The sequence below is a fragment of the Sylvia atricapilla genome, chromosome 5 (assembly GCF_009819655.1).
Source record: "Sylvia atricapilla isolate bSylAtr1 chromosome 5, bSylAtr1.pri, whole genome shotgun sequence".
In the NCBI taxonomy this organism is placed as follows: domain Eukaryota; kingdom Metazoa; phylum Chordata; class Aves; order Passeriformes; family Sylviidae; genus Sylvia; species Sylvia atricapilla.
The window spans coordinates 10,819,872-10,835,718 of NC_089144.1; the positions used below are offsets into that span (position 1 = coordinate 10,819,872).

The following is a 15,847-nucleotide window of genomic DNA, read 5'->3' on the forward strand; positions in this document are numbered from 1 at the left end:
CTCTTAGAGGGATCCTTTTCTTATCACAGGTTGTGGGGCATCCATGCCCCATAACACCCCCACAAAGGGGAAGGAGTCACTGGGATCCCACCCAATGGGTCCCAGATGTGACCACCCAGAAATTGATTTTGTCTCTTGGAAAGCAGCAGTGACACAGGGGTTTCTCCTTGAGAAAGAGCCATTCCTCATCCATACTTGCTAATCCAGAAGCAGAAACCAGTACAAGCCCGAGGGCAGATCTCATGTAGATGAAGAGGGGGAAGAAAGGATGGGAGAGTATCTAATACTCATGGTTACTTGTTATAAGGGCTTTGACCTCACATTGTAGGAGCAGCTTGGAACGCTGAGGGTGTATATACACACACACACACACACACATATATATATATATATATACACTCTTATCTTTTTGTTCATATGGGAGATATGGTAGTGCTATTTGCATGTAGCAGTATTTTCACATCCTGACCATTTCCAAGAGCTGCATGGATACTCTGCATGTGAACTAATGCTGATGAGTAGTTCCCCACTGTATCTTAATCCGAAAAGGGGCAAGGGGATGTAGTTGATGGGGTAAATGTCAAAGCACTCATGCATGTTCAGGGCACAGGGGTACAGACCAATGCCACTGCTGTGTTCTGCTGGGTCTCCTTGGGGCTGAAGCTGTGCCTGGTGGCAACACATGCAGGTGGGTAAATGCTGGGGGGCTCAGGGGGGTTTAGACTTGCCCAGCTGTTGTTTAGCAGAAGCTTTTTGTGACAAGAGGGGAGAGAATGTTCTTTATAGAAGCCAAGTTAACTTTTTTTCACTTAGTTTGAAAGACAGTTTTAAAAGTGGTGATCATTCGGCTCGATAGTGAAGGGCAGAGTGAGGTAGGCCCCTTTTGGTTGAGTTCTGGTTTGTTTTGAAGCCAGTGGTGTGGTATGTTTCTCTGTTTAATCCAATGAAATTGAGCTGCTGAATGATTTTTTTCTGACATGCTGAGGACCAAACGTTCTGGCAGGGGTTTGTGCCAGCAATGTGAGAGGTGATGAGGCTCTAGTAGCTATTTTTTGCTCATAACGTGCCAAAATAGATGTATTTCTTTGATATAAGTAGTTATTGGGTACATGAGCTCTATATGGTGTAGACAAATCAGACATAGTGATGATGTCAGAAGTACTTGTGGCATAGCTATGAGTGCCCTTCTGATAAGTATTTTGATTTTCAAATGCAGATGAATATTATCCTTACAGGAAAGGGTCACAGCCCTTGAAGGAAAGGATCCTTTACCTGCAGGACGGAGGCACACACGCAATTGCAAGCCACACACACTTCCCCTAACTCACAACATCAGTAGGCTCCACCCAGGTCTGGAGTCTTATGTGATATTCAATCTTCAAGTCCATTTATCTTTGGGCTGAGTGTGCTGACTGCAATCCAGCAAGCAGGGGCCACTGTACTGGTGCTGTCAGGTATACAGATGATGGTCCTCCTGGAACAGGACTGAGGCCAGCGGTTTTCACACAGCACAGGCTGCCAAACAGCAATCTAGTGGTTAAAGCTAGATTGGCTCTAGTGGAAAAGCTCCTGATATCTTTGCTATTATTAGAAGCAGCCCACAAAATTACAAAGGTGGCAGATGAGCTGAGCACAGAATCCTGCTCTTGGGGACAGTCAGTGAAACTAGCAGGGTATCAATTTGAAACAGATAAAAGAAAGTACTTCTTTAACAGTCAGTAGTGAGCTTCAGGAACTTGCAGCCTTGCAGTGCTGGAGAAGCTGACAGTATCAGCAGGTTTAGAAGGGATTAGACAGATTCAGGGACAACAAGCCCATTAAAAAGATAAGGCAGGGACATGCCCTCTGTGGTATCTATCACATCAGATATTCAGCTGGGATGCTGTGGGAGCACAAGGGGAAGGGACTGCAGAAATAAGCCAGGGCTGTGCACACTTACAAAAAACATCTCTCTTCCTGCAACCATGTGAAAAATTACTGGTCCAAGCCAGTTTCATGCACTTAGTCTAGAAATGAGTTTTATCCCCAAAGCACTGCATGAGTATTCAGTTATTTCAGCATCCTAGATTCCCATGAGCTGACTCCAGAACTCAAAGTCACACACTCAGGCAAGAACTAGGATTCTTCTTCATTCCAGGCTCTGATCCTTAGTCCACCAAATCCTTGCTGTATGGGCAGACCCATTACCCAGCTCATTGCCAGCCCCCAGCACTGCCCCCTTACTGTGTACTGTGCTAACACATATGTTATATTACAGACATCCATATCGCATTGCAAAATCCCAGAGGAACCAAGTGAACAAGTCTTGCATGGGGTACATAAAAACATGGAGACAGTGAAAATTAAATGTTAATGAAATACTGTACATGTGAGGAGCACAATAACATCCCATCTACAGCTCCAAAAGCTAAGGATAATTCATGAATAATGCAGAAATTACAACAATTTTGAGCTTTCTTAGATTTTTAGAGGCTGAAGTGCAAAACTTCTTCTGTCCCTTGAATTTACTTTCCCAGCTATGTAGGAAGTAAGCCAGCATACCAATTTTTAACCATTAAATAAAATTATATCGAAACGGAATATTGTTTTTAAGCAATTGCCCTTGAGGCCACCCAACAATAGTGTTTCTAAAGCAGTCCTACCTTTGTTTTCCAACTTGAGCTCCTCTGCTAGCAAGCTGTCTTGTCTGTTTCCAAGCACAAATGCCAGAAATGAGAGGATCAGGGCATCCAAGATTCCAATAATTGCCAGGATATACGCCCAGCGGACTGAACAAGCCCCCAGCGTGTACTTGTCTGTCTTTTCACCACACATCCGTTTTACCTCATCTGAATCCCAGCCATCAGGAAAAATCATACAACCCAGGACGAGACAGGCAGCTTGGAGAAAAAAGAAAAGGAGAACAATGGGATAATGAGACCAAGTTTTCATTTTGATGAGAACCCACAAAGTTATTAAAGCAAGAGACTTTTTCATCCTGAACTCCAAAGCTAGGCTACTAAAAAAACAAGTCACAGAATTACATGCTGTGATTAAGTATTTAATATAGAAACCTAAGATGCAACATGAATTGCACACCTTGCTTAAAAAGCTGTTACATCCTGAATCCCTGGTCAGGTTTTGCATCGGTACAATCACATTTTCCTCTCTTACCAATTTCTTCAATGCAGAATGAAAGGACCACAGAAAACCAAAAGGAAAAATGGTTAATAGCTTGGATATTCAGAGGTAACACTGGATTACTGTCAAGTCATCAGGCAAATAATCAGTTTAAAAGAGAAGAAAAGAAATAATTTCTGGTAATCTGCCCTTTTATCCTAACCCATAAACACTGGATTTGGTCACTATCCAGCCAAAGACAGAGACTGATACATTCCAAGTGTTGCCTCACAGAGGACACCTCCACCCCAGCACCTGCCTGGTCTGTCCTAAGCACTGTGTAGCCCTTCACGATGACATTCCAGTCATGGCAGCTATCCCACCACATCTGTGACTGCAATGAGATCAAAGCCCTGGGACTGCACACAGATCTTCACTTCCCCCTGTTTGTTCTCCATACTGCAAGCATTGTTGTCCTGGCACTTTATGGAAAAATTTGATTGTGTGACTATCCCAGCAGGGGTGCAAAGGGAACCCCCAGTCCTGTCCTGTGGTTGTGTCTTTGGCTGCTTGTTCTTCGAGATGCTCTCTCTAAAGCCTTCTTCTGTTACTGGGGTGGTTGCCTTAGCTCTCTCCTTCCCACATCTTATGTCAGTCAAGCCTGTCTATGTCCCCATTACCCTTCAAATCCAGTTTAAAGCTCTCTCAAAGAACTCTGCTAACTCCTGACATAAAATTCTTTAAGACAGGTGGACCTTATTTGTTGCCAACAGGGTTGGTGTTGTACAAACTGACCTATGGTAAAAAAATCTCCAAATTTTTCTGGTAACACCTGTCTTGAAGCCAGGTAGAGTCACCTTCAGCAGGAGCAAATAGCATACAAAAATAAAGTAGCATAACAAATTTAAAAAATAATGATTATGCTGAATGGACTTATTCCTCAGGTTTTATTTCATTTAAGAGAATCAGAAAATCTATCTGCTTTCAGTAATTACCTGTAGGGCCTTTTCTGACTTGGAAACAGGCACATTTCCATCATTAGCCCTTCTATCTTACTATGACTGATGATATACAAGGGATCCTAAACCTTCTTTTATAAGTCTTAATATTCTATTGATGCAATAGGCTCAAAATTGCAGATAAGTGTGCTAATTGAAAAGACTGCAATATGTGGCTTTCAGTCTTTTAAGTTTTTGTTGAGTCAGACCTCATTGTCATTTGGAAATGACAGTTTATACAGCAAATAGCTTGTGCAACCAACAGCTGCTGTCACTGTGGGATTGGTTTCTTGTCGTTGTGACTGGTTCCTTGTCTCTTCTGGACAAGCATAGGCACTATCATTTCGCATACCTCTAATGCTCACAAAATAAAACCAGACTTGCACTGGATCAATATGATGAAATACTGGAAGAGGGATACATAAAGAGAGTTTATGGCAGTTTCCTTTTGACAGCTACACAGTTGCTGTAGACTATGTCCTGAAAGCACGTCTGCAGAAAACATCTGACATGGGGTAAAAGATGCACCCAAAGCATTTGATGAGTTCCCCCTGAGCAGCTAATTTGTGTGAAAATAAAACAACTTATAATAGTTTCAAGGACAATTAGGCTTAGAAACCTGGGTGATTAGATAATGACCAATCTACTCAGAACATACAGGTTGGACAAATTGTAAATTACACATTGCCTGCCTTAACTCATTTGCACAATTACATAAGACCTTCCAAAGACCTTAAAGACAAAGAGTATAATAATCTATTTGCTCGAGCTGGTTACACACATTTTCAGAAAGTGGAGTTTCCCTCACGCTTAAGAGTTTCCCTCATACTTGCAAGGAACTCCATTCAAATGGTGCAGCAGATCTGCAAACTTCTTGTGTTCATGAAAGTGTCCATATTTACCCAGCTAACTGTTGACAAAGTTTTATTTACTATATAACAGCAACTACCAAGACCAGTTTACTTTTATTAATCATCCTTAACATTTGAGAAAGCTTAATGCTTAGTTAAGTATCAATAGATGTGGAATTTTTCTGCAAATTGTGCATGAATAATTAGCAAATACCAACATCTCTGTCATTTTTTTTATTACACAGCAGATCAGACACAGCCTTAGTACTTCCTAAAAGTAATTTAACTTTGTTCTTTTGGACATAGGTAATTAAAAAAATGGACCCTTATCTCAGGAATTCAGTGTACAGCTTCCCAGCTGTGTTCCTCAGATTTCCAATTAACTCATCTTTCCTGAATTCTGTTCCTGCATTCTTTGATATACTTGCTTAAATTTCTGGAGTCATTCTGTTGGTTGCAGTTGGACTTCTCTTGGTAAAAAGGCACACACATAAATGGTGTCTGGACTAGGTTCCTTCACATAAAGACACTTCAAGGAGGGGGCTACTATTATTATTATTATTATTATTATTATTATTATTATTATTATTATCTCTTTTCTCCATGCAGTTAAGATGCTTTCTACTAGATGACTACTTAGTCAACATCTTCAGGTGCAGGAATGATACCTTAACTGTAGAGGGTAACATAAGTAAGATTAATCAACCTTGAATCTTTATTTGTAGGGAGGGAATATTTTGCACTGAATGCCTCTAAGAATACAGATTTGCTCAATAATATAAACAGGTAATGATTCTGTTATCAGCTACAAGATTGAAAAGACAGATATGAAATCCACCTACAGATCTACTTTGCATTGCTAGAAATTTTTGCATTTAAATTCTGCTACAAAGGATTAGAAGACTTTTCTCTAAAAGGAATTTACTTTCAGTTTTATACAAATTTGTAAAATGGAAAGGATTTAATGCAATTTCAGTGAAACTGCTAAGAGATGATTTTATAACACCAATGTGGGTCCCATATCTTTGTCTAACTTCCGCTGTCTGTAATGGCAATGTTATTGAAGTGGAAATTTAACAAAAGCTACTACTGTTTTACTACTAAGTAGTAACAGCGTTCTCATGAATTCCAAAAGTTTTGGATTTGAAAAGTTCGCCAACTAAATTAAATCCTTTCAGTCATCCTTCAGTTCCTACAGACTCTGATTCAAGTAAGAATCAAGTTAAATCTATATTGGTTGAAAGCAGCCTTCTGTGTGTGATCTGGATACATCAGACCAGCAGCAGGTTCCTGACAGACAGCCCAGCACAGGACCTCTGCAGCTAACCAAGGGCCTTCATGGTAAGCAGCAGGGGGGAACTGATAAATGACTGGCGAGTGTTACTGACAGCATTCAGAACCATTTGGGCAACTGTCAAACTTACAAGAATCATATCCACATTGTTTTCCCCTTGGTTGCTTGAGGAAGCTCCTTGCAGGATTATTATCTTTGTAAGGGTGGCCCTGGGTTTCCTCCCTTCCTTCCTTCTCTCCCAAGGTGACTCACTGTGTTGGAAGGCACTTTAAAGACCATCTAGTTCTCCCACCATGTTCCTCAGAGCCCCATCCAACCCAGCCTCAAACATTTCCAGGAACGGAATCTGTAAGTTTTCTGGGCAACCCCTTCCAGTGCCTCACCACCCAAACAGTTGCTTTCTCCTACATACTGGAGTTTGGTGAGTCTTTCCAAACTTTTAAAAAAATGATTAATAAACAGCAGTTAAGCATGCCTTATATATTTGCTTTTCTTCTTGAACCGTTTTCTCTCGTGTGAACAGCTAACAGAAACTGTCACACAGTTTTCCTCTAGGGCTGTGAGTGACAAGACAAATTATTCATACTAGGAGAGAGAGCCCAGGATTTTTACCTCGTGGGATGAAAGGATGCAGATACAACACTTTGAGAGATTGGAAACAGACACTGAATTGTTGCTGGCACTGACAGATTTGTGACTGACCAAGCTAATATTATCACAGCCTGTGCTCTGTGCATGAGCTCAAATGGTAATTAGCGAACAAGTAGCTCACAATCCTATGGTTGTGCCAAATACAGTGACAAATTAATATTATATCATTGCATGAAATGAGATTCTATTTATAAAAAAAGCTGACTGCTATGCAGGAAACCAGTGCTGAGAAATTCCCGCTGGCAGGACTCCTCTCTCATCTTCATTCTTTTCTTGACAACAGACCAAATTTGCTTGCGTGTAGAGTATGATGATGGCAAGTTTCCTGATAGAGGAGTAAAAAAAAATGGAATGGGAATTATGCTGACCATCTCTTTTCTTTCCATGCCCACACATGCAAGAGTCTTCAAACCTCTTTGTTTCCAAAATGCAAAAGGTTTTTTGTTTCCTTTTTTCTCCCCCCATAAATGGTATTTACAGAAACAGTGACCCATTAAATCTCCAGTAAACTGAACAGTTTTTTGCCAGCCATGTTGGTGATTAGGATTAATCTTTCAGAAGCTTTTAGCTGGGAAAGAGGGAAATGCTGAGTGGAGGTGGCTGAAGACACAAATCCTCAAACACAATCCTCAGTGAAGACAGAAGCTACACACCCATCAACTGAGATTGATCCAAGTGATGTGGACTGCACTTCTGAGTGGGACAATAATCCCTTGTGTTTATATTTATGTCATGGCTTGGAGGAAATGTGCAATTCTGAAACAAATGCCATTATTCTCTCCATTTGCTGATTTCATCCACAGAAATAGTTCTGCTGCATGCAATCAGAGTATTCCTGGAGGAGCCTAGAAATTAATTTCCAAAAGTTCTTCAACATTAAGTGGGGACCTTAAAATTCTGGCTCAATGTGTGGGGTTCATCACCAAAAACCTGTACCTAAGAGAAAGCTCTTGTACTATGAAGAGCTTCCACAATACCTGGAATAGTTTTTGTGCAATACAAAAAGGCAAATGTCATGTATGGTCTCTTACTTTATCCTGTGCTTGAAGGCTGCCAGCTACAACGTCCACCTTTGAAAAGGCTCCTCAGAGAGGTGCCAGCTGGCTCCCCAAGGAGATGACACAGCTTCTTAATTTGTGCAGAAGCAGATTGAAAATTCCTGGTGGTGCTCATAGATGGATGCTAACCACATGACTGCTGTTAAGTATGAGGCAGTCAGTGACAAAAGTATAATTAATTCAAGGGCAGTGTTCTTAGAGAGCTGGAGTGATAAAATCCTATCTGGACTTTGGTGACCTGAGCTTCCATGTGGGATATGGGAGATGCCCTGTGGGATTGCTCCAGGACATTGATGTGATGCTCATAGCAATTTCCTTCCCAAAAGTGAAGGAGAAAACCTTTGTGGGCTAATCTTCCTTCAAAAAACTTTGAACAATATGTATAATGGGGGCATTGGGCCCAGGAAACAGAGCTATTTCTGATTTGAAGCAAAACCCTAAAGCCCCCTGTGATGAGGCTGCAAGAGGCTTCAGCAGTAACTACTTTAATCTACTTATTCTCTTGTTTCACATCATCTTACTTGGTAATATAGACAAGCCTGAATCTGACCACAGGATTAAGAATATTTATAGATAGTGCTAAGGGGGAGAAAAAGTAGGAGAATCTCCCACTGCATTCCTGTGATAATATTAAAGACATGATGCAATTATGGCCGTTTGACTTTTTAGGGCTTGGACTTCCTGATAAGAAATCCGATAAGAATAGACGTATATACTGATTTTAGGAAAAGGGAGAAAGAAGACCAAACATTCAGTGATTGGACAGTAAAGATAAAATAATATTGTGGAAAGTGTTAGTGAGGTAGATGCTATGGTCAGGGGGAGAAGACTGGCTGAGTAGACAAGTTGCAGACATTTTGATGCCTGTTAGTTATGCTTAGGCTGCAAAATGGAATAATTTGATCAGCTGTGGCAAGATGTGAAGCTGGATACATCAGAAATAGGGGTGACTGACAGCTACATCCAAAGATGAGCACTACAGAACACGAATTGTTCAGAAAGACAGAAACAATGGAGGAAGTGAAGTAATGTTATATGAAGAAATGTGTTAAGCTGTAAATAAGTAGAAAAGAATAGCAATGATAGTGCAATCTACTTCAGGTAAATCAACTGCAAGAGAAATTTCACTACACTAAGGGAACCTGTTTTAGACCTCATGCGTTGGATTCATGTTTGGATAGAAAATTTTTTGATTTGATAGAAACAGAAACTCTATGTGGGGTTGTATCATCTTGGGAACATTTAACTTCCAAGTTTTGATCATTAGCCACAATAATTAAACTTTGAGATTAATGTAGCTCTATGAATAATTTAGTTAGTACAACAACTATATTAGCTGGAGAATAAAGATAATGCAAGAAAATCATAGATTTTTATAAGTGTGTGGCACGTGATCCACAAGGTGGGTCCCAATAACTCCTTGTGAAAGAACTCAACTTCTGGTGTTCCAGCCATGGTTATTTGGAATAGGTATTTCTAGTGCCTTATCAGAAAATATATGGAAGCTGGGGACTATTAAAGGATCCAAGCCTAATCACTGTGTGGGCAAAAAATCCTTAGAAATGTCATGACAACAAATTGCTAATAGCTGTAGCCGAGGTAGATGACTAACTGATGAGGAGTGGGTAAACTGAAATCATATACAACAAGAGATAAAAATACTTCTTTACCATGAATCAGGTATGGGAGGTGGTGCAGCTGGAAACCCACAGGGAAATGCATGTCAAAAGTTACGTTTATGCTGTATCACCTCCTGTGGTGTCCAAAGGCCCTGGGATTTAACGATTTTCTTTCTTCTCATTTTCTCTTTAAAGTATCTAAAATAACATGGGAACTATGTCAAAACTCGCTGGAGTTTTCTATAATTGTCTTTTTACCACAGGATGTGTGTTACAAGGTCTGTGTTTCAGCTGGGGTCCTGGCCCAGGGATCACAGGATGGCAAAGGCAAATAAACGCCTGTGCTGGGGGCCTGGGTGTCAGTTCTCATGCAGGCAGGTTGTGTGATGCTGTGGCCATACCCAAAAAGCACTTTTCTCCCCTGCTAGCCTTACCACTGGAAGTGTTTATTTCGAATGATGTCACAGAGGAATGCTACATCTTTCTAATTAAATGTTAACTTCTCTTTGTAGAACCTGTTCTTCAGCCAAAACGTATCATGGCATACTGACACGTACTAGATCTAATTAATTAACAAATTCAACACAGGTGCTGTGTAGGTTACAGAATAGATGTTAATATGAATGGCACAGGCTAGTCATTTTTTGAGATATGTACAGCTGACATTCCGTCACAAGTCACTGATCAAACAGTGGAGATATTTTAAACACAGTTTTGGTAAAGACAAGGAAGAGCTGAAAATAACCTTACTTTCAATGACCATGAGTCAATTCAATTTAAATGAAATGAGAATATGAATAAAAATGTTTCTGAACCTGGGTTTTAATGGATATTTTAGATGGATGAACTTTTTAAAAGGCTAAAGAAACTCCTATCAAGTTAACTAGACTGAAGAAGTTCTAATACTAATTGTGGAGCAAACCTTCAAAATTTTTTGGACAAAGATATAAATTTTCTGAAGTATCTTGACAAGATAAATGAAATTCCAGGAATACTTTCAGCTCTGTATCGATGACTAACAAACTGTGTTTCATTCTGCCCTCATTACATATCTTCCCAAAAAAGCCTTGAGAAAAAAAAAAAAAAAGATGCCAGCAGAGACCTCAAAAATTCCAGGAAAAGAAACTTATTAGCAAAGAAAGATACATTTTGAAGGCTAGGCAATGCAAGTCAAAAATACAGCTTTCCAGAAGTCAAGCTGTGCTAACTTTAAGACAGATTGATACAAATAGTGGAGTAATCTTCAGTGAGGTTGACAAAGAAAGAAGAAATGCAGATACGGAGTTGGGCTGGGATTAGGGCCTAATTCTCTGCCTAATTTTTCAATGAAGAGGATGATAGGGGAGAGGAGGAGGATGCCATAACTGCTAGGCATGAGCATTTGGAAATGGAAACTCCTGCCTGCAAGTCCACAGCACCGAAAACAATCATAATGTGCTCAAATTGGAGGAATTTCCTTCCACCTTCCAACCCAAAACACTGAAATACCCAACACATTAAACTGCAAAGATGTTAGGAAGGTTTTTTAAATCAAACTTATTGTTAGACTGTGGTGAAGAGCATATGCATCACCTAAATTTTAGGGAAAAGAGAGACAGAATTGAGAACTGAAAAATATTTGGAACGACCAGTTATCATTCGATTTTATCCCAGTTCTTTGAACAATTATTGAAATAAAGGATAACTAAAGACATGGAAAGAAATATAAAGTAACACATTTTCAGCAAGCATTTGACCGTGTGTCACGCAGAAACACTTGCTAACTGGAAAATGCAGAGCTTAACATGGGAATTTAAGGTGTTTATGCATTTTGTTCGTGGGGACCTGTCATCTTTTGCTCGAAAGAAAAGCCCCCAGCTGTTGTGAGGATACATTGGGCACCTCAGGGATCGGCCTGGGTTCCAATAATTTTATGTTTTCATCAGCAGCTTTGGCAAGAGTAGAGCTTTGGTAGTGAAATCCACTGATGGGAGGCACTACCAGTGCAGAAGAGTGTTGGGACAAACAAGAAAACAAGTATGTTGATCATTCCTTGGGAAACTATGAGACGCCAATTAAATGAACTAATGGCAAAGAGTTTTAGCAGTCCTAAGCAGAGGTTTTAAGCACAATGTAAGCACTAGACCCATCTGGTGATGGTGGTTTCTAAGGTTTAGTAGAGTGATGTTTGCAATGACCAGTTAATCAAAGCAAGATTATTTTAGGATATAAGGAGATATTTTAGGAGAGGCATTGTATGAAGATGTAAACTGCTCATGATAAGGGGACTAGAAATGAGGATTTAGTAGTTCTTGTCCTGGCCTATGTTCTTATGAGGAGGCTGAGAGATAAATATCTTTGAAATTAATAAAGAATTTATTAAGAACCTAGGGGGAAGAGCAGCCAAAGAATTGGGAGCTTGATGGAACTACAAAACAACAACAAAAAAATTCTTTAAATCAAACTAAAATGGAAAAAAAAACCCAAATAAATTGGGGTAAGAGGCAAAGAAGCAGCTCATTGCTGGGCTCTCTCACTATGGTCCATATACAAATTTGTAATTCCCCTCCATTATTTAAGGTTTTAAAATGTGATAGCAAAGAAAGAAAGAAGAGAGGCATTAAGTGATTTTCTTTTCCTGCCAGTCCTCATCCAAGCTGACCTGACTTCCCTGACAAACACCACGCTTCTACAGCAGCCTGGTTTTAGACTTGGGCAGTGCAGGTCTCCAACTTGTTTCTGTAATTACTGCAAATGCAAGCAAATCTAAACATGCTGGCAAGAGAGGAAGTCTGGGACTGCATCAGCCACTGTTTTCAGGATAAAAATGGTAAAATTCTGACAGCTATAGAGGTAGAAACAGAATGGAGAAGCAAAATACATTAATCTACAAAGTAAATTTCTACATCTAAGCCTGTAGTGATATCCATAATAAATAACAGGTTTAGTCTTTTGTTTCTAAAAATGAACAACTTCACAGTCAGTAAGCACTCATTTGCAAAAAAGGTGAGAACCTTTAAAAAGCCATGGTATTGTTGCCTACAAAACAGATCTGTATGCCTTACAGTAAACTGAAGAATTTTATGATTACTCTGTATAAACACCAGGGAATGGATCCCAGAGAGGGGGAAGGGCTATTTAACTGAAAGGACAATCTTGGCATCTGAACAAAGGCATATAAACCATCCAGGAATAAATTTAGGCTGTAAAGAAGAAGGCAGTTTTGAATTGTCAGGGGACAGGTTCTGGCACAAACTCAGTAGCCAGGGCCATGCCAAAAAAGTTTGAAGTTGTCCAAGTGTATGCTGTAAATAGTTATTAAAGGCAGAGTTTGATCAATGTATTAAAAATTTATTAGGATATGTTTCTCTGTGAGGCTAAATTTGACTTCTTGGGGCCTTTAAAGTAACTGCTAGAACTCAGAGGTCTTGCATTAGGTATCTTCAGACACCAGAAACCCAGGATCATCTCTTTTCTCAGCATATGAGCTTTGCAATAGCTGCAGAGCTGGACCCACAGACAGTGCAAACATCACTCAACTGAGCCTCAGGGCAGGAGCAGCACTGAAGTCAAGCTCCAGGCTTGAGCATTATGGACATTTTGAGGAAAAGCTGCAGATTTATTTTCCCTTGACCATAAATGTAGCAAAGCCTGGCTAAGCCCTGCCGTGTACAGTAGTCAGCAAAGGCTTTGCTGACTTCCATCCTACAGTCACACTCTGTGAAACCAGTTCAGCTTGCACTTCATCACCGTGGAGTTCACAACCAGCAAGGCTTCCTGACACTGTTACCCAGCTCCCTGCACACCACTGCCACCTTGGACTGCAGGGGGCTGTCTGCATCTCACCTGGTAGGTGCCACCTGCCACAAACAACAGTAGGTTATTAGTACTGCAATAAGGAATCAGCCCCCACAGACTCCTGCTTCAGAGAAACATCTGCCATCACGCCCTGGGTGTGTTCACAGTTTCATTTACATGACCACTTGAGGGTGTTGACAGACGGAATTGGGAATTATTGGGAAGTGGGGTAACTCACCATATCCAGCGCATGAAATTGCATAGGTCAGCACTCAACAGCTGAGACAGGGAATTCAAAACTGCCACCAAAAATTCAACCAGAAATTCAACCAGTTGTTATCTGACCTCCACTTTGTTGTCATGCCATGAAGGGAACACAAACACCAAAACCACTTGCAAGAGGGAATGAAATAAATGATGCTAGGGGTGGGGAATGTAGTTTTCTTAAAGGCTCACAGACACTTCTCCCTCTGTGTGGCTGCCCTCGGGGTGCTGGTGTAGAATGCTGACTCAGCACACTGGGTGGCAGGTGTGGAGCAGAGAAACACCTGCAGTACAAACAGCTGCCAGGCAGATGTGTGCTCTTGGTCACTGTCCAGCAGGAGAAATCCCTCCTGCAGAAGCTGATGGAAATATTCAAGAAACTGCTGGGCAGTGGCTGAGATTGTTAGTCACTGCTGAGATTTCTCTTCTGTAAGCCCAGGTGCAGGTTCATGGCCTCTGTGACATTCTCTGCCAAAGCATGACAATGTTTCCCAGAATACAATGCATCATGACTGAAAATATGTTTTAATGTTGAAATTAGAAGTGTTTTAAAATTAACAATTTATAGGCATTCAACTTCTGTCTGTGGCATGACAGTCACACCCTGTGCCCTCACTTGGCACTTTGTGTTGCCCACGTACTTTAGTGGAGAAAGTGACTTTTGAGAAGGAGTGACTGAAGTCAAGTAGGAAGATTATAAGGTGGACAAACAAATATTCTGTCATGAGCACGACAAAAAGAAGCAGTTGTATGCCTGGAGGTGAAAGGGGAAGGCTCTTGGTTCTCTTGTCTTTTGTAAAGCACTAATGTTCTGCTAAACAGTGCCCTACAGCTGAGCCAATGCTGTGCTTTCCTTGACCTGCAGGAACTGTACTTGCCTTTTTTGAGACCGTGGACAAGAAGACTATTGGGACAAATGATCCAAGTATTAAATCTGGTCAGGATTCACTAGTTTGTCCCAGGGCTGGGAAACCTTCCATGTACTCTGCCAGAAGGCTCCAGCTAGTTCTGTATGGGAAGATCTACCTCCACATTGGTTTCATTCCCTTTTTAAAATCAGCAGCCTTCTCAAAGCTAACCTCCACTCAGCTCCTCATCTCCTCTGAATGAGGTGACCCATCCTTGGACCTCAGGGTGGTTTGTGAGATAGGAAGAAAGTGGGTGAGGGTTTGAAGCACCTCTATACTGCAGGCAAGGGGGAGTGGGCAATGCAAAGCTAAAGGCCTGCTGAGGGGATGACTGGAATACAAGGAGGGGACAGGGAGCTGGAAGGCAGCAATATGGGACAGTCTCCCCTGAAGAAAAAGGTGGAAGCGGAAGGAGGCCGCCTTGATATTGAGCTGGAATGCTAAGATTTAACTGAAATCATTACAATCATTTAAATCTGATTTCTTAAGCAGAGCTAGCCAATATTGCAAATGGGCTGGCAGAGAGGCAAGACAAGTTCTGAGGAGATGATAAAGGCATTGACTTTTGTATAGTTCCTTTCAATGCCCCCGAGGCACCTGCATACATCTTTATGCCTGCACAGCTTGTCATGTGCTATTCTTCACTTATCTCTGCTATAGCTCTTCCTGATCCCTTAGCTGCTTTCCTTGGAAGAAAAGAGAAATGGACAAAAGGCCCTGAGACCACTCAGCTGCATTGCTTCTTTATTCAAGCTGGCATTTGGCAGCAAGGCTTTGCTGCCTTTCAGAAGCTGATGTCCTACAGAACCTAATGGCAGCAGAGATATCAGGGGCTTTGCCCTCCCCACTGAACATCTGAGCCCTGCATGGTGGGAGAGCCCTGGGGACTGAGACTGGAAACACTGGAGATGTTTTTGTCTTTTGCCTTTTTCCTGATAGAGGGAGATCTACCCTTACCTAGGGCCAGGCTGTGAGATTGCTGAGCCTTCTAAACCCATTGCTTTTGACATGGCAGACTTGATAGATTTTGAGATACTGAAAAAAATAATGGAAGAATTCTACATGAGTTTTTAAAATATCTTATTATAATATTTCTTTATTGGCAAGCACATCTCATATTTGCTATCAAGTTGGTCTGATCAGTAATGTGCCCAGTACTACCACAACAGCCCTTTCCTTGGTGCTTTGGTAACCCTGATACTCCTACCAGTTCCTAACTGGAAGGGCTAACTTTGGAATTCCACTTCTACAGAGGTATATTTCTGTGCCTGTAATATTTGATTCTTGTTGATTAACCCCAAGATTTGCACTATCCAGCAAAGTTTACC

At 41.0% G+C, this 15,847-nt stretch overlaps 1 protein-coding gene across 1 annotated transcript in view; it reads right to left on the bottom strand.

Annotated features, from left to right (window-relative positions):
• Nucleotides 1–2,547: 2,547 nt before the first annotated feature.
• The window catches only part of LHFPL3 (LHFPL tetraspan subfamily member 3), a 160,354-nt gene continuing 147,054 nt past the window's right edge, over nt 2,548–15,847 (bottom strand). Inside the window, exon 2 of the mRNA XM_066319236.1 lies at nt 2,548–2,879. Coding sequence (XP_066175333.1) covers nt 2,548–2,879 — 332 coding nt within the window. The remainder of the gene's footprint in view (nt 2,880–15,847) is intronic.